Source organism: Leptonychotes weddellii, chromosome 15 (genome assembly GCF_054177405.1).
Source record: "Leptonychotes weddellii isolate Sample4059 chromosome 15, ASM5417740v2, whole genome shotgun sequence".
NCBI lineage: Eukaryota > Metazoa > Chordata > Mammalia > Carnivora > Phocidae > Leptonychotes > Leptonychotes weddellii.
Window position 1 is genome coordinate 14137572 of NC_138383.1, and position 19924 is coordinate 14157495.

The 19924-nt window shown below is 34.0% G+C and overlaps 1 protein-coding gene across 1 annotated transcript in view; it reads right to left on the reverse strand.

The window, feature by feature from the left end:
* Nucleotides 1–18485, reverse strand: part of TANC2 (tetratricopeptide repeat, ankyrin repeat and coiled-coil containing 2) — a 318672-nt gene extending 300187 nt beyond the window's left edge. Inside the window, exons 1-2 of the mRNA XM_081805955.1 lie at nt 18466–18485; nt 12842–12936 (exon numbers count right to left, since the gene is read on the reverse strand). Of these exons, the coding sequence (XP_081662081.1) occupies nt 12842–12908 (67 nt within the window). The 5' untranslated portion in view covers nt 12909–12936; nt 18466–18485. The remainder of the gene's footprint in view (nt 1–12841; nt 12937–18465) is intronic.
* Nucleotides 18486–19924: the final 1439 nt, after the last annotated feature.

Consider the following 19924-nt stretch of genomic DNA (forward strand, 5'->3'; position numbering starts at 1 on the left):
TCTGCTACTACCTCTCCCTCCCTGCTCCTCACCACTCCCCTCCCCCACCGCTTATGCTATCTCTCTCTAATAAATAAATAAAATCTTTCAAGAAAAGAAAAGAAAATCATGACTCTTAGAACACTCTGAATCTGGAAAAAATTAAGTTAACCTATTTTCTCCAGAAAGTCAAATAAAACCTGAATATAAGAAATCTATGAAAATGGGGAGGGGAGGTTGCAGAACACATTTATAATGTTAAGTTTCTGGTTACTGAGATTCTTTTATTATTTATTCATTTATTTATTTGAGAGAGAAAGAGACGGGCACGTGTGCATCCACACACACATGGGAGGAGGGGCAGAGGGAGAGACAGAGAGGGAGAGAATCTCAAGCAGTCTGCGCTGAGCATGGAGCCCAACACTGGGCTCAATCCCATGACCCCAAGATCATGACCTGAGCCAAAACCAAGAGTTGGATATTTAACCGAGACTGAGTGACCCAGGCACCCCAACTACTGAGTTTCTTTGAAGACATACAACTTATACTAAAGATGCTCCCGATTTACAGAACTATATTCCAGACATCCTTGAGGACAAAAGTCTAGCAATTTTTAAAAGATTACTTTCTCCTTTCAGCACCTCACACATTTCATGGCTCTATCATTAACCTTCTACTATCATGAGTACATGTATGTATTTTTATTAAAACTACCATATAGGGGTACCTGGGTGGCTCAGTCAGTTAAGAATTGGACTCTTGGTTTCAGCTCAGGTCACAATCTTGGGGGATCATGGGATTGAGCCATGAGGCTGGCTCCATGCTGGGTGTGGAGCCTGCTTAAGATGCCCTCTCACCCTCTCTTTCTGCCCCTCCCCCCCAAAGAAACCTAACACATACCACAAATAAGCATGATTATATTACATATGAGGAAACCATGAGGTAGTATTGAGTATCCCAAACCTGCAAAACCAGAAATCTATAATCTAGAGGGTTTTACATGAAATATTTAAAGTTTTCTAAGAAAAAAAACTAGATATACTTAGATGAAAAATTTGACAGTGTTAAAATAATTTACCAGTTTAACTTGGGGAAAGCATTACTATATATCAAAATATGCTATATAAAAAAACATTAAAAAGAAAATTATATGTTTAACACTATTTAAATCCCTTTTTAAAAAAATCAGAAATTAGAATCTATTTCCTAAATATTTATTTTTCTTCATTGCACATTCTGATTTATGAATTTAGGATTGTAAGTGGCATATCTGAAATATACTTGGCTTTTTAAAGTAACTGATCTGCGGGCGCCTGGGTGGCACAGTTGGTTAAAGTAACGGATCTGCAGGAGAGTGTCCAAATTAAACCAGTTTAAATGATTTAATCTTTTAAAATTTTGTTATTTAAAATATATGATTGGATTAATAGCGGAAGACAGCTTCATCAGAGGAACTTCAATCAGTATTTTAAATTTCAAGCACCTTGTGCAATAGGCAAAGAACGGGCACCCGGAGGATAGGCACAAACTAATTAAAAGAATAAAAACGTCCCTTAAATTGGAAAGAACTAGTCACAAAAGGAATTCTGCTGACAGCAAAAATCCTACATAGCTTTCTCTGGCTTCCTTCTTCAGTAACAAGGATGGAAACAAAACTGTGAAAGCAGACAACCTTGGAAACAAATTTTTGGGCTGATGTCCTGCAGTGCAGGGCTAAAAGGGCTTGTAACATTAATTTGTCTTAAAGCCCAGGGGAAGCAGAATCCCAAAGCTCAAATAAGGGTAAACTACAAAGGAACCCAGAAGAATGGATATAAACCATGGAGTTAAATAAATTACATTTAAAAGCAAAATTCTAGGGGTGCCTGGGTGGCTCAGTCATTAAGCGTCTGCCTTCGGCTCAGGTCATGGTCCCTGGGTCCTGGGATCGAGTCCTGCATCGGGCTCCCTGCTCTGCGGGAGGCCTGCTTCTCCCTCTCCCACTACCCCCGTTTGTGTTCCCTCTCTCACTATGTCTCTATCTGTCAAATAAATAAATAAAATCTTTTAAAAAAAAAAAAGCAAAATTCTATGCAAAAGGTAAAAACTTATCTCTGGATAGTTATTCATTTAATATATGATCACCGTGCATATAATATGGGCCCAAAATGATGCAATGTCACTAGTTAGCTAGTGTCTCTAGCCAGAAATTTCAGAACAAATTATTTCTGCTCATTCTTTTCCTTTCCCAGATATTCTAGTAATCAAGTCCTTTATATTTTACCTCAAAAATGTCTTCCTTGTATAACCTCATTGGTCCTACTGTCACTTCTTTACTCTTTTCATCGTCTCTTAACTAGTATCTCCTCACTGCAGTCCATTTTATGCACTGATACCAGAGTTATCTTCCTGCAAATGTTATTAATGCATAAAACAAGTACTACTGAGTGCTTACTAGGTGCCAGGGCTGTGCTAAGGATACAGCAGTGGAAAAGAGAATGAACTTGTCATGAAACTTGTTTTCCAGTAGGAAAGACAGATAATAAAACAGAGTAACAAGATATACAATAAGATAGTGATAATTACAACAGAGACAGAATATAAAAGGGGCACAAAATAAGAAGGGGGACATTAAAAAGGGGTATGGGGCACCTCCTTGCTGTAATTTCTCATTATGGCCTTCACTATTTGTCATTCCATTCTGCCAACTCCCCACTTGACCATTCCCAAATACTCTACCTTAAGCCAGTAAAAACAGGAGAAAACATCCACAACTGGAAGAGAAGCATTATCTAACTTAACTTGTCCAATTCTAATCTTTATATTTGCCACTCTAGTTAAGAATCCCTAATATTTTCAGTAAATATTGCAGGAATATATGGGCAGAAAAATGACTGAGACCAATATTCTGTTGCATGAAAAAAAATTGTTTTTAATTAACATCAACTGTATTACTGTACATTTAATAATCAGGAAAGGCAGGGGCACCTGGGTGGCTCAGTTGGTTAAGCATCTGACACTTGATTTTGGCTCAGATCATGATCTCAAGGTTGTGAGGAGCCCCGCATTGGGCTCCATGCTGAGCATGGAACCGGCTTAATATTCTCTTTCTCTCCCTCTCCCTTTGCCCCTCCACCCCCCACTCACACTCTCTCTCTCTAAAATAATAGTAATAATAATATAATAATAATAACAATAATAATAAAATGATCAGGAAAGCCATGGAGAGATGCTAATATTAGTTTACATTTAAGGCAATTTTTCAAATAATAAACATATAAGAAAATGACAGTCAAATCACAGCATATAACTGGTACCCATTTTTAACACGTTGCCATGAAAAATAAGGGGAAAAAAATCAAAGACCAAAAATGCACACAACTTAAAAAAAAACTCAACTACCGCAAGAAGCCACTAAACTCTTGACTACTTGTTGCTTTGACATAATCCTTAGCAATTTAAGATCTCTTAACATCCAACTTGCTACTTCAAAGAAAAGATATAGTTTTCAAATCTCAGTTTAGACTTAATTCCATTTCTGTCTCATTTATTCAGTGACAGCAATATATGAAGAGTGAAAATTCAAGTTTCTACTACGGTTGTCTACTAGCTGTAGACACTTGAGAAAGTCTTTTTATCTTGAGCAAGTCTTTTTTCTCTCATCTGTAAAATGACATGGTATTTGCTATACAGATTAAATGAGGTAATATATGTTAAAGTCATCTGCCTTTGTGAAAGAGAACATATGCAAATGTAAGGTACCAGTTACTCAATACATGTTTCATCAAAGACAATAATTTTACATGACCTCTTATTTTTTTTTACGTTTATTTATTTATTTATTTATTTTGATGTAGTGTTCCATGATTTATTGTTTGCATATAACACCCAGTGTTCCCTTCAATACGTGCTCTCTTTAATACCCATCACCAGGCTAACCCATCCCCCCACCCCCGCCCCTCTATAACTCTCAGTTTGTTTCTCAGAGTCCACACTCTCTCATGGTTCGTCCCCTCCTTCCATTTCCCCCCCTTCATTTTTCCCTTCCTATTTTTTTTTTTTTAACATATAATGTATTATTTGTTTCAGAGGTACAGGTCTGTGATTCATCAGTCTTACACAATTCACAGCGCTCACCATAGTACATGACCTCTTATACTCACATTCAATGAAATATGGATATATATATATATATATGTAAATACAGTGACAGTCTGAACTGATGGGAGGACAGAAAGAAGTGTACATCCCTTACCCTTAAGATAGTTAAACTATCTATATTAGGAAAACATTTCTAGAAAGTTCATAAACAATACAAGTTTCATATTAGGAATACAGGCAATAAGCACTATAGCACATGAGGCAAAAGACTGATAACTGTGAACCAAAATAAGACATAAGCTGGACTTTAATGACTGATTAGACAGGATTAAAGAGGTAACTCGAAGATAAGTGGCAAGTTTATTCCAGACAGAGTGAATGTCATGATCAAAGGGGTATAGCATTAATAATAAAAAGCATTACAAAGTCTGATTTAGATAAAGTAGAAAGTTTCTTAATAAGAATTACAGGGAAAAGAAATAAGAATTACAGGGAGTAAGGCCTGAGAAGGTAGGTGAGATCAGGTCCTGTCAAGCTAAGAATTTTTTAGCTAAGAAAATTACTATGGCAGCCAGATAAGAGTGAGGGCAGATGATAGTGAGTCAGAGAAAACAGTATATTTGTTCATTCATTCAGCAAATATTTATAGATCTACTAATTTCTAGGCATATTTTAGATGCTGGAAAACAGTCAGTGAACTTGTAGGGGTTACACTTATCAAGAAAGATTGACAATAACCCAAACAAAACAAAGTAAAGTATCTCAAAAAATGATATCTACTCTCAGGACAGAAATGGTAATTGGATGGAGTCTGAACATGGTAGAGGCTGAAAAGGAAGACCAGTGAGAAGACTGAGAGGAAAGGCCAGTATTATACGCATGTGTGGCAGCAGAGGTATATGGGAAATCTCTGTATCTTCCGCTCATTTTTTTTTTAAGATTTTATTTATTTATTTGACAGAGAGAGACACAGCGAGAGAGGAGTGGGAGGGGAGAAGCAGGCTTCCCACGGAGCAGGGAGCCCGATGCAGGGCTCGATCCCAGGACTCTGGGATCATGACCTGAGCTGAAGGCAGATGCTTAACGACTGAGCCACCCAGGCGCCCCTGTATTTTCCCCTCATTTTGTCATGAACCTAAAAGTGATCTAAAAAATAAGGTCTATTTTACTTTTTTTTAAAGATTTATTTATTTATTTTAGAGAAAGAAGGAGAGCACAAGCAGAAGGGGCAGAGGGAAAGAGAATCTCAAGCAGACTCCGCACTGAGCATGGAGCCTGATGCAGGGCTCAAACCTCACAACCCTGATATCACTACCTGAGCTGAAACCAGGAGTTGGACACTTAACCAACTGCACCTCCCAGGTGCCCCTAAAGTCTATTTTTTTAAGATTTTATTTATTTATTTATTTAGAGAGAGCATGCACGTGCACGAACAGGGGGAGGGGTGGAGGGAGAGGGAAAAAGAGAATCCCAAGCAGACTCCATGCTGCCCTGAGCATGGAACCCCACACGAGGCTCAATCTCACAACCACAAGATCATGACCTGAGCCAAAATCAAGAGTCAGATGCTCAACCGACTGAGCCACCCAGGCGCCCTCTTAAAGTCTATTTAAAAAAAAAAGAAGGTTGGGGATTAAGCAGTGTTTATATTACCAAGGGCTCTATAAGCTTAGTGAAAGACTTTTAACTTTATTCTAAGTCTACTGATGCCTATTGTAGGGTTCTAAGATTAGGGGTGATATGATCTGATGAAGTTTATTTAACATTGCTATGGGCACTTACAAAATCAAAGCATGAGTAGTAGGAGGAAGACTGGTCTGCTACAGGCAGAGATTCCAGTGTGATAAAGAGAAATTAGCAAAATTTTTATCTATTGTGTGAACTGGCTTGATGGTATAAAACAGGAGTTAGTGGGACGCCTGGGTGGCTCAGTCGTTAAGCGTCTGCCTTCGGCTCAGGTCATGATCCCAGGGTCCTGGGATCGAGCCCCGCGTTGGGCTCCCTGCTAGGTGGGGAGCCTGCTTCTCCCTCTGTCACTCCCCCTGCTTGTGTTCCCTCTCTCACTGTGACTCTCTCTGTCAAATAAATAAATAAAATCTTTAAAAAAAAAAACAAAAAAACAGGAGTTAGCAAATTTTTCTGTGATGAGCCAGACATTAAACATTTTATTTATTTATTTATTTATTTATTTATTTGAGAGAGAGTGAGTGAGAGAGAGAGAGGAGCAGGGTGAGGGAGAAGCAGACTCCCCACTAAGCAGGGAGCCTGACATGGGGCTCAATCCTGGGACTCCAGGATCACGACCTGAACCGAAGGCAGACACCCAACCCACTGAGCCACCCAGGCGCCCCAGTATTAAACATTTTAGTCTCAGTAATAACTACAGAATTCTGCTCTTGTAACATGAAAGCAGACATAGACAAAACATAAGCAAGTGAGTATGGCTATGTCTCAATAAAATTTTATTTACAAAAACAGGTGGTAGGCCAGATTTAGCCTGCAGGCCACAGTTCACCAGCTCCTGATAGAGAAGATGGCTTATGGACAAAAAAAGGGGGGGGGGGGAAGAAAAAGGAAAAAACTACCAGTAGCAAATGCTTCTAATATAAAGATGACACTGTCTTTTCTTTTCCAATATTTATACTAGTAATTTTATCTTCATGTCTTTATTGTATACTAGAACTTTCCAAGCAACTGTGAAAAAAAGTGGTAACAGGAGAAATCATTATCATGTTTCTGTTTTAATAGAAGTGGCTGCTATATTTCTTTGTTCAATATAATGCTTAGATGTTGGATTTGGTGACTAGTCTTTATTATATTTAAAGTACATTTTTCTATTTGATGATGTTTTTAATGGCTGCTCAGTTTTATAAAATGCTATTTCAGAATATAATGATACAATATGGTTTTTAAATTTTTTTCTTAAAGATTTTATTTGTTTATTTGAGAGAGAGAGAGAGAGCAAGAGCGGAGGGGGAAGAGGCAAAGGGAGAAGCAGACTCCCCGCTGAGTGGGGAGCCAGACACGGGGCTGGATCCTGGGACTCTGGGATCATGACCTGAGCTGAAGGCACAATGCTTAACTGACTGAGCCACACAGGCACCCTTAAAATTTTTTCTAAGTTAAAAACTTCTGTTGATTTTCTGATATACCAACATTTTTGCATTCCTGACATAAACTCTACTTGTTATAGTACATTATCAGTGATTATTTATTTATTAAATATTTTATTTATTTATTTGAGAGAGAGAGCATGAGCGGGGGTGTGGAGAGCAGAGAGAGAGAGGGAGAAGCAGACTCCCTGCTGAGCAGGAGAGTCCAACGCGGGGCCTGATCCCAGGACCCAGAGATCACGACTTAGCTGAAGGCAGACGCTTAACCAACTGAGCCACCCAGGCGTCCCTGGTGATTATTTGTATTTAACTATAAGTTTTACTCACTTACTTTGACTCACTTTTCTTTCTATACCTCCTGCCTTCTTCACATTTATTTTTTACTTTGCTGGGAGACAGGACTCAAGTTTGTTTCTCCCAACAGCTTTGTTACACTTGGGGTACTATACTTTCTGAGTCCTTGAATATCTGAAATTAGCAGTTATTTTTCCTGCTTATACTTGAATGATGGTTTACCATTACAGTGATACGAAGCAATAGCACTGACATATATCAAAGAAGCATATTTTAACTTTTACTAATTACTTGTATGATTTTAAGTAATAAGGTTAAGACAAAGTTAAGAAAAGATATAAACATAGAACTTTTAAATAGCATAGAAACACAAAGAATTCCTTTATAACTCATAATTCAAGAGATTCATACATCTGTTTTTTCATAAAAACTTAGGATGCATCCACATGCGTCAAAAACAATTTTTACATGGAAAATATGAATTAAGTTATAAAATTCAAAACTGATATTCACACATCCTTGGGGAAAAACATTGCCTGAGAAAATTGATTTGTTATTATATGCTATAAAATCTATTTCTATGAAATATTTATCTAGTGGCCTACACAAAAGTTCAGATCAACTATTTAAAAGACAAATTATAACAACTTCCCTTTATTACAAATTCTTTTTAAACTAATACTAAGTTGGTTTTCTAATACAAAACAAATAATTACGCCTATGAGAAAACTCACCTTATTAATCTAAAAATACGCTATGAACAAAAGTTAATATAAAGAATAAAGTCCACCCAATTATTCATTAACAATTAAAGAAAAAAAAAAGTAATGATGAAAACACTAATGATGTCATTCCATAAGCACGCTTTTTTTTAAATATAAAATTTATTCTTGCTCTAGAATTTCCTGCCTTGGAGTACGTTTGAAGAAAAGTACTGCTTCTCTACAATAGGGTTCTTTTCATACAGAATACAAAGCACTATTTTTATAACTAACTTATAACTACTCTAAATTATAAACATTTTACATGAAAAACCGTGGAGAAGAATAAATACTAAAATAAGACCCCTCAAAATCATTATTGACATAATTAAATACCTAGTAAATCAAAGGAATTAGCTTTAATACTACAGTAGAACCTTGACATGTATGAATTTAATAATATCTCTACCAGAGCAGTACTACTCAGAAGCCTAGCATATAATAATTTGTAATTTTGCTAAAGTGAAAATAGGATGCCTACCTTTAATAAGAGTAGTATGTACACCTAAGTTACTTATCTGGTACTCAGGGCAAAGACTATCCACAACTGTATCCTATTATGGCTTTATTGATTTCTATAGTTATCTTATATGAAGTAATAGTTGTGAAGTGAGAGAAAATGCTGGTGCTGGTGTCAAAAGTGAACAGCTAAAGGTGTCTAAGAAAATCATGGTTCTAGGCCACAAAACAAATTTTGGGCAAACCATTTCTTTAAATGTCAAATTTGGAGGCAGCTTGGATCTCTGACATATATGAGTATGTGTGTGTGTAATCAAAAAGTGACCGGTGGAATGATGTCGATTATTGTCTTCTGCCAAACTCAGACTGTCTGGGGAGACAAAATAACTAAATGCAATGCAGTTCTCTGGATTGGATTCTGAAGTAGAATGAGGACATGAATGGAAAAACTAATGAAATCCAAATAAAAATCTGGAGTTTAATAAATAGTAGTGTACCAATGTTGGTTTCTTAGTTTAGACAAATGGACCATAATAAATAAGATGCAACAATGGATAAAAGTGGGTAAGAGGTATATGAGAACTGGCTGTACTATCTTTGCAACTTTTCTTTAAATCTAAATTTAATCCAGGGGTGCCTGGGTGGCTCAGTTGGTTAAGCATCTGCCTTTGGCTCAGGTCATGATCCCAGAGTCCTAGGATCGAACCCCGCATCAGGCTCCTTGCTTGGCAGGGAGTCTGCCTCTCCCTCTCCTTCTGCCTGCCGCTCCCCCCATTTGTGCTCTCTCTCTCTCGCTCGCTATCTCTCTCTCTCTGTCAAATAAATAAATAAAATCTTTTTTTTAAATCTAAATTTAATCCAAAATAAAATGCTTACTCCAAAAAATTAACTAGACACAGGAGGAAATGAAATAACATTAGTAAAAACCAAGAAAAAGACAACAAAAACAGACATATTTAGTTATCAGACACAGATTTTTAGATAAATATAGATATAAATATATTTACTACATTTGGGGAGATAAGAGACAAGATTGAGAATACTGACAAAGAACTGGAAACCATAAAAAGAATAAAATGGTGTGCATCTGTCAATTGTTTTTAAGTTGAAAGGGGAAATTCAGTATCCATAGAGCAGAAAAACCTGGAGAATACCTTGATTGGTCATCAAAATCACTAATGAATGATGAGACATTGTCTGCTTCTGGTTGTGATGCCCCCAAAAGAAAAAACATACATTTAAGTAACATTCAGACCAGAGATACATACCCTGCATCTAATCATAAAAAAAAAACAAAAAAACAAAAAAACACAAAATTAGGGGCATTCTGCTTATTTTCAAAGGGAGAGAGAGCCCTTTATTCTTCAAAACTGTCTAAAAAGGCAGAGAAACTACTTCAAATTGAATGAGAGTAAAAAGATACGACAAGCAATGCAATGCCTCATCCTGATGAGATCTTGGAAACAAAGGGGAAAATTCTACAAAGGAAATTACTGGGTAATTGACAAAATTTGGAAAAGGGTAGATTAGATAAAAGCATTATATCAATGTTAATCTGTTTGAGATTGATAACTGTACTGTGGTTATGTAAAAGAATCTCCTTGTCCTTAAGAAATACACACTAAAAGGGTCGCCTGGGTGGCTCAGTCAGTTAAGTGTCTGCCTTTGGCTCAGGTCATGATCCTGGAGACCTGGGATTGAGCCCTGCATCGGGCTCCCCACTCAGTGGGGAGCCTGCTTTCTCCCTCTTCCTCTGCCACTACCCCCTGCTTGTGCGCTCTCTCTCTGTCAAATAAATAAATAAAATCTTAAAAAAAAAAATGGAACAGGGTATTATACTACGTGAAATGAGTCAGACAGAGAAAGACAAACACTATTTGTTTTCACTGATATGTGGAATCTAAAAGAAAAAACCAACCAACCAAATAAACAAACAGAAACAATTTCACAAATACAGAGAACCAACTGGTGGCTGCCAAAAGGGAGGGGTTTGGGGGATGGGCAAAATAGGTAAAGGAGATCAAGAGGTACATACTTTTAGTTATAAAATAAATAAGTCACGGAGATAGAAAGTACAGTATAGGGAATATAGTCAGTAATACTGTAATAATGTTGTATGGCAACAGATGGTGACTACACTTACCATGGTGAGCAATGAGTAGGTTGTATACCTGAAACTAATATAGCATTGTATGTCAACTGTACTTTAATAATTTAAAAAAAAAAAAAAGGGAAGAAAAAAAAGAAAACCACTCCTAGGCACATCAGTGTAAATCTAGAAAACTAAAAAAAAGGAGAAAAAAGACAGATCACCTTTAAAGAAGCAGCAGACTAACAACTGACTTCTCACCAGAAATAATTCAAGGAGCCAGAAGACAATGAACTATATTTGAAAGTGCTGAAAGAAGATAACCGCCAGCCTAGAATTCTACTCCCAGCAAAAATATCCTACAAAAGATAAAGGCAAAATAAGGACATTTTCACATAAAGATAAGTAAATTTGCCACAGGAAGGAAATGATAAAAAGTCTTCTCCAGACAAAAAAAAAAAGGTTATCCCATCTAGAAGAAAGCGAGGAATGAAGGAAGGAAAGAAAATCAATGTAATGATCAAATATATAGGTAAACCTAAATAATGGTGACTACATAAAACAATAATAATGTCTTGTGGAGTTCAAAATACATACACAGGTGAAAAGAATCTAAAGCTCTTGCATTGTCCAAGAAGAAAGTAAAAGTACCAACTGACATCAAACTTAAATTGATAATTGAATCTTTAAGGTAACCACAGAAAGAATTACAAGAATATGTAACTTCCAGGACAAAAAGAAGAGATATGGAATAATAAAAAATGTTTTTGATCAATCTAAAATTAAGCAAGAAAGGAGAAAGGACACAGAACAGGCAGGACAATTAGAAAGTACATTGTAATATGTTATATTTAAATCCAAATATATTATTAGTTGAATTAATGTGGATTAACCAACATCTCCCTTAAGAGAAAAAACCTGTCTGAATGAATAAAAGAAGAAAGCTCAATATATCCCATTAACAGTATAACCATATAGAAATGCTGAAAGTAAAAGAATAGAACAAATCATACTATGCAAACACTAATCAAGAGAAAGTTAGGATAGCTATAGTAATATTAGACAAAGTCAGCTTTCAAACAAAAGACATTATTAGAAATAAAGAGGACATTTCATTATGGTGAAAGTCAAATTCACCAGGAAGATAAAGCAATTCTAAATTTCAATGTATCTAATAAAATAGCTTCTAAATATATAAAGCAAAAACTGTCAGGAACAAGAAGGAGAAACAGACAATTCAATAATCATAGTGTGAGATTTAATCATATCTTTCTCAGTAAATAATTTCTTTAAAATAAAAAAGGATCTAAAATTGAGTACCACCATTAACTACACTGCGCCCAATAATTTCAGAATCCACATTATTTTCAGGTGAATCCAAAACATTCACCAAAATTGATCATATGCTGAACTATAAGGCAAATCTCAAAAACTAACAAAAAAATAAAATAACTTGTAAAATGCAGAAAAACTGGGAAACTGAAAAGATTAAAAGAATAAATATCTATAACCCATTAGCAGAAAACAAATATTTAGTACATCTCTCATCAACATTTCTCCAAAAGAGTATATATACAGTTTGTTTCCTAAGAATTATCTCCTTTTTCTTAAACCAACCTTTATAAACTTTATTTTAATGACTGTAGAAATCTAAAATTTGTATTTTACTTCCTGTACAACCCTCTGAGGATAGTTTCTATTTTTACAGTCTCATTCCCCAAAGAGTGCCTAGGACTGAAATAATTTCACATGTTAATTCAAAAAGTAAATTTAGGTCTAGAAAGTTTTTAATAAGTAGTTGACAGAGGCATTACTCTCTCATGTATTTTAAATAAATATGTTTCCTCCACAAACTTTCCTTTATCTGACTGTTCTTGATAAGTATTCAAGGGTTCCTACCTCTTAATTAAGAGTATGACAGCCTAGAGGAATGTAAACTTTCTTTTTTTCTAAATTAAATAAACCATTTAATAAATAAATATATAATGCTCTAGCATCAATTCAGATCCCTAATAGAACTTCCCTTTCTAAAATATCACACAAAATAAATGTAACATGTCACTCACCACTTGATCTGTTTTTACGACTCGATTTCCCTCCGGTAAGAAGCATCTTGAGACTATTCCGAAACATGTTTGTGCTGTTCTAGTACTCAAAAAAACTGTAAAAGAAAATATGGGAAAATATGTTAGAAAACTTGATTTTCTACTCAAAATACTATTAATAATTAATTTTAAATGCACTATCTGGAATTAACTATGTTTAAATATATAGTACAGAAATTTTAACAATATGACAAAAACATCTAATTAATTTAACTTGAATACTATAATACTTTGAGTACCCTAAGAGATAAAGGTAGATATCACTAAGGGTACAAAGAATGTAGTCACCATAGAATAAAGTAACCACAGAATAAAGTCACCATAGAATAAAGAATTGGGTAGCTATAAATACAGCCTACCCTTTCACTGACTCTCCTTTTCATGAACAACTTTCCCATAGGCCCAACACACACACCCCCAAAGTTTAAGAGTCTAGAAACTTTCAGAAGGTGCATATTTTCCATTGACTAAGCCAGAATTCCACCTCAAAGACCACTGATATACATGAATGAGTGCCTATCCTCTTTATGTCCCACTTCTATCAAAGGAAAATTTTTCCAGTTGTGCTTTGGATTATGTCCACTCTCACCTCCTCAAACCATCTTCCTTTTCTTTCTCACACAGCTTTAATTTTTTTCTCTCTACTGAATCATTCCAATCATAACATAAACATGGTAGTATGTCCTAACCAAAATAAATAAGCAAGTCCCTCTCTTTATTCCCACATGGTCCAATTACTGCTCCTATATCCTTACTCTTCCTAGCAAAATTTCTGGAAAGTGTTGTCAGTACTTGGTGCCTCCAGCAGATTGAACAGAATAAACATGGACTAAAACGGAGGTTAACAAAAAATATCCAAACCAAAGCACTGAGAAATAAAGGTTGAAAAAAATGTAAGAGAGAGTAAGAGGTCTATGGAATCCACTGAAAGGTTCTACCATACATATCACTGAAATTCCAGAAGAAAGGAGAAAATAAGAAAGAACCAATATTTGAAATAATAGCAACAAGAATTTCCTAACATAAAGTCACATCTTTAAAGAGCTAGAGGGAAAAAATAAAAAATCTAAATAAGCAACAATCAACAGACAGAAATAACTTTCAACAGAAATTAAGAATGGCAGAAGACAATGGAATGACTTCCTAAAAATTCTGAAAAACAGGCGCCAATGAAGAAATCTATTCACAATTTTAAAATGTTTGAAATAAAAATGAAATAAAGGTGATTTCAGAAAAACAAACAAGAATTTATCAGTAAAAGAAATACTAAAAGGGAGTTCTTCCAACAGAAGGAAAATGATACTAGAAAAAAAGCATGGAAATGCAAAAAGGAAAAGCCATAAAATAGGTAAATGTTGGCAAACATGGATGAACAGTGACCATAAAAATAATTACTAGCTTGTTAAGTTTAAAATACATGTAGATTTAAAATGTGTGAAAACAAGAACAAAAAGATTCAGAACTGGGATAAATGGAGTTAAAGTTTTTAAGATATCTGCATTATGCAGGAAGTGACAGAAGTAATAATCTGCATCTGACTGCAATAACTCAAAATCAATGTAGTGATTTCTAGGATAGCCATTAAAGGTTAACTGAAGTGAGAAAAAGAATAATTAAAATATTTCACTGAACCAAAGAAGGTAAAATGTAAGAGAAAAAGCATAGTGCACATTAATAAAATAAAAACAAATAGTAAGATGGTAGCTTTAAACTCAAATTATAGTTATTGTGTTAAATATTCACTCTACTATAAGACTACTTATGGTCACAGAAAGATTAAATATAAGATGATGAGAAAAAGCATATCATCCAAAAAACAATTAAAAGGAAGCTGTCATATCTATGCCAATATCAGACAAAGTCAACTTACGGCAATAAACACAACAAAAGATAGAGACATTTCTTAATAATTAAAAAGTCAAACCAACAAAAAGGTATTATTATACTTCTAAGTATGAATGGACCCAATTAAAAGCTTAAAAATATATAAAGCAAAAATATACAAAACTAATAGAGGATATGGACAAATCCATAATCACATGAAAGACTAACACACCTTTGTCAATAGCTACAAGATCAAGCAGATGAAAAAAAGTTTTTACTAAGATACAAATTTGAACTGCATAATTAACCAACTAGACTTAATATACACAGTGTATTCTTCCAAATAAAAACAGAATATACAAATTATACACAAAATACATACCAAAATGAACCACAGGCTGAGTCATAAAGCAAGTCTGAATACATTTCAAAGGACTTAAGTCTTTGAGAGTATATTCTCTAACTACAAGGCAATTAAGCTAGAAGTGAATAATTTTTAAAAATTGAGAAACTCCCCTACTGCTTGAAAATTAAGTGACATACTTCTAAATAACCTATGAGTCAAAAAATAAAAGTATATAAATCACAATGGAAATTTTAAAATATTTACAATAAATTATAATGAAAATATAAATTATGGAAACATAGAGAATGAAACTAAAACAATGCTTGTAAATAAATGTAGAGAAGAATGCATGTATTAGAAGAGAAGGATGAAATCAGTATCTAAGCTTCTATTTCAAAAAGTTCAAAAACAGCAAATCAAAGAAAGCAAAAGGAAAGAAAGAGTAAAGAGTAGAAATGAATGAAATAGAAAACAAATCCCAAACAGATAAAATCAATGAAGCAAAACATTGGATTTCTGAAAAGTAGTATAATTAATAAATCCCTAGCAAAGCTAATCAAAAAAAAAAAAAGAGAGAGAGAGAGACACAGAGAAACTGCCAACATCAGAAAGGAATAGGGGACACCATTTCAGATACTAAAGGCTGTTTTAAGTAAGTAGATACTATAACAACTTTACACCAAATTTAATGTTTTACATAAAACAAATTCTTTGAAAAATACAACTTATCAAAACTGACCAAAAATTGAGCAGAAAATCTGAAGCAGCCCTATCTCTATTAAAGAAACTGAACTTATCAAAACTCCTCCCAGAAAGAAAACTATAGGGCCAGATTATTTCACTGGTGAAGTTTACTGTTTAAAGGTACAAACAATACCAATTTTACACAGTTTCCTTAATAGAAGGAATACTTCCAAACATATTTTATGAAGGCAGTATGATCTTAATCCCAAAACCTAACAGAAATTACAAGAAAAGAAAATTATAGACCACATACCTCATGAACATAGACCCAAAATCCTTAATAAAAGACACTGAAAACTACAAAAGTTACTCTAAAAAATTAAAACTTAAACAAGTAGAGATAAACCATGTTCATAGAGTGGAAAGTTCAATATTGTCAAAATGTTGATTCTCCCTATAATGTCCTTAAGAGACAACAAAACCTCAAATTCTAGCACGCATTTTTTTTGTAGAAATTGAGCAGCTCATTCTAAAATGCATATGGTAATACAAAGAGCTTAGAACATCCAAAGCAATCTTGGAAACTAACAAAAAAGCTGGAGCATTTATATGACCTGAACTCAAGACTTACTCTATATCTCCAGAAATCATGACAGTATGGTTCTCTCGTAAGTATCATCAGGCAGATCAATGACACTGAATAGGTAGTCCAGAAAAAGATCTACACTTATACGGTCATTTTTTTGGACCAAACCATAAATGAGTAAAGAGAAGTCTTTTCAACAAGTGGTGGTGGAACAAATAGATATTCACTTTTTAAAAAATTATCCTTAATCTGTGCTTCACCCTGTATGTGAAAATTAATTCAAAATAAATCAAGAGTCAAACAACATATGAATGCTAAAATCATAAAGCTATTATTTAGAGATAGGCAAAGGATTCTTAGAACACAGAAAGCAATAACCATAAAAGAAAAAATGGATATATTTGGGCTTTATTAATATTTTTAAAGACATCTGCTCATAAAAAAATAACATCACCAAAATGAATAGGCAAGTCACAAACTGGGAGAAATTATTCACAAAACATGTATCTAACATAGAACTGATATCCAAGATATATTAAGAACACCTACAACCCAACAAAGGACAATCACATTTTTTAATGGGTGAAAGATTTGGACACTTTTAAAAAGTTTATGAATGGCCAACACACATATTGAAAGAGATTAATATTTTCCCAATTTGTCACTGGGAAAATAGAAATTACAATGAGCTACCACTATACATAAAAGCAAACTTTTGAAAGACTGATAATATCAAATATTGACGAGGATGAAGAGCAAATGAAACTCTTAATATACTGTTTCAGGAGTATAATAGTACAATTGCTTTAGGCAGAAGTCTAGCAGTTTATTATAAAACTAAGCATATTCCTAACATAGGACTCCACACATTACATATTTACCCAGGAGGAATTAAAACATATGTGCATAAAAAGATTAATGTAACAATTTTCATAGCAGCTTTATTTCTAAGAGCCCAAAAGTAGCCCACGTGTCCATCAATAGGAAAATGGATAAACTGTGGGATTTTCATATAGTTGGATACTACTCAGCAATAAAAAGGTATGAACTATTCGTATATTCAACAACAGATAATCTCAAAATATAATATGCTGAATAAAAAGAACTTTACATAAAAGTGTATGCAGTAATCCATGGTAGAAAAAAAAATCAGAATAATGGCTGTCTCTTGGGGGTAAATGTGACGATTAACTGAGAAAAGGCACAAGGAAACTTTCCAAGATGATGGTAAATTCTGTATCTGGAAGAAGTTTGGAATACACAGATGTATGCATTTGTCAAAATTCAGCAAATGTTCACATCAGATTTATGAATCATACTCCATATATATTTTACCTCAAAAGAAAAGAATAAACATTGAACTCTACTTAATTACATTCATGCTTAAATATTTAGAAGAAAGCCTACGATGTCTCCAATTCCTTTGAAATGCATCAAAAAATAAGATGAAATCATGGATGGATAGAGGGGTGATAGTAAGGCAGATAGTAATAAAGCAATTACAGCAAAATGTTAACAGTAGATTCTAAGTAGTGGGTATACATGTGTTAACTGTAAAATTATGTTAAATTTTCTATATATTTGAAATTTTTTATGTAAGCTAAAAACACACTCTCACAAAGGAAACTCAAGGTTCAGATCATTTCAACAACGCATTCTACCAGCATTTAAGAAGAAATAATACCAATCTTACACAAATTGTCCCAGACAGTAAAAATAGGGAACACTTCCAAACTTGTTTTCCAAAGACAGCATAAGCTTGATAACAAAAGTCAATATGGTTATTATAAGAAATAAGTTACAAGAAAGAAATCACAGACCTCTCTTTTGACATAGATGGAAAAACCCTAAACAAAATATTGGCAAAATCAAATCTACCAATTCAATGATCAGGACCAAGTGTGGGCTTAATCCAGAAATACAAAAATGATCGAACATATGAAAATCAATATAACTTACCACATTAACAAGAGAAATAAATCATATCAATAGATGAAGCAAAAGTAATTGATGAAATTCAACACTCATTCATGATCTAAGAAAACTTGCACAAAACTAGAAGTTCCTTAATATTATAAAAGTGTATCTTTTTTAAAACCTATAGTAAACATCATACTTAATGGTGAATGAATAAAAATATTCCACCTGAGATGAATGATGTGACCACTTCTTAGCACCACTTGCACTCAATATGATCCTGGAAGTCTAAGCCTTTACAAAAAGGTAAGAAGATGAAATATAAAAAATGGAAAAGAAGAAATAAAAATGCTACTTTCACAGACAATATGATTATATACTTAGAAAACCTAAAAGAATTTATAAACTATTAGAGTAAGTGAGCTTAGTTAAGGTCACTAATACAGTGTAAAACATAAAAAAATAGGTGAACACCAACAAATAACTTACCCTTTTAATCAGTGAAGATAAATAAGGTGATGAATCCTAAAAAGAATATTTCAAGCATTTAAGAAATATATTCATCTTGAGGGTTATTCTTAGTTTCTTTTGCCCCTTATTTACTTTAAAAGACTATCTGAGAAGTAGAAATTCTGTCTGATTTACTTCACTAATATTTGAAAGACTTAAAAAATTATGTTATATGCAATGATATATATGAAATATACTTCATTTTAAAATATGCCATAACATTTAAACAGTAAATCTTATAACCCTTCAATTTTTATTTTCTTAAAAGAGAATGAATAACTATTTTCTTATGTATAAGATTTTCTGTGTATACAAATGTAAACAAAATATGTAAAATATTCTACATATAGAATCTCATTTAGTCCTCATCAAAACCCCCTTAAGATGGGTGGTATTTGCTTCACTTTGAAGAAAAATTTGAGGTAAAGAAAAGTGAAATAGCATGCTAATATTATACAGCTAATAAACGCTTAAGACCATATTTGAACCCATGCATTTTGTCCTCCTCCTCAGTGCCCATGCTTACACAAGGGATACAATAAATCTATTTAAAACATTAACCGAAACTACAGAATTTCTAAGTCTAGTGACCCAAATTAAAAGTTTCAGAAGTATTACTCCATTTGACTCTGGTTTTTGAAATAATGCTTTTTATTTTGTGTGACACTTGCACATACTTTAACTTCTTTTACCTTAATCTAGTAAGTTAAAAAAAAAAAAGTATGGTAGTGTTATACATTGGGATGAATCTTCACAAATGCACCAAGAAAAATTATGACAAAAGACACTGAGGAGGAAAAGAAAAGATATCCTGCTTTAATGGACTCTGTGATATCCTATGCAGATCCCCATTACAGGATCAGAGCACCCATTCCTCCAGTGTTAATGGCTCAGAGGTGCTCCCACCTTCAGAGAACTGATCTAAGCTAAGCAAAGCCACCAATGATATTAATACAGGGGTACAAAAGACCAGCTCCTTTAATTCAAGGGGGAACAACTCTGTGGCATGAATTATGCTCCAAAGCCCTCACCCATCTCTTCCTATGCTGAATTTTTCTTCAAATTCTTATCTGAAAATGATATATACCTGTTTGTTTATTGCCATGAAGACATGGAAATTGCTTGTTTAATTCATTGCTGCAAACCCAAAACTGGAGAATAATGCCCGGTAAACAGT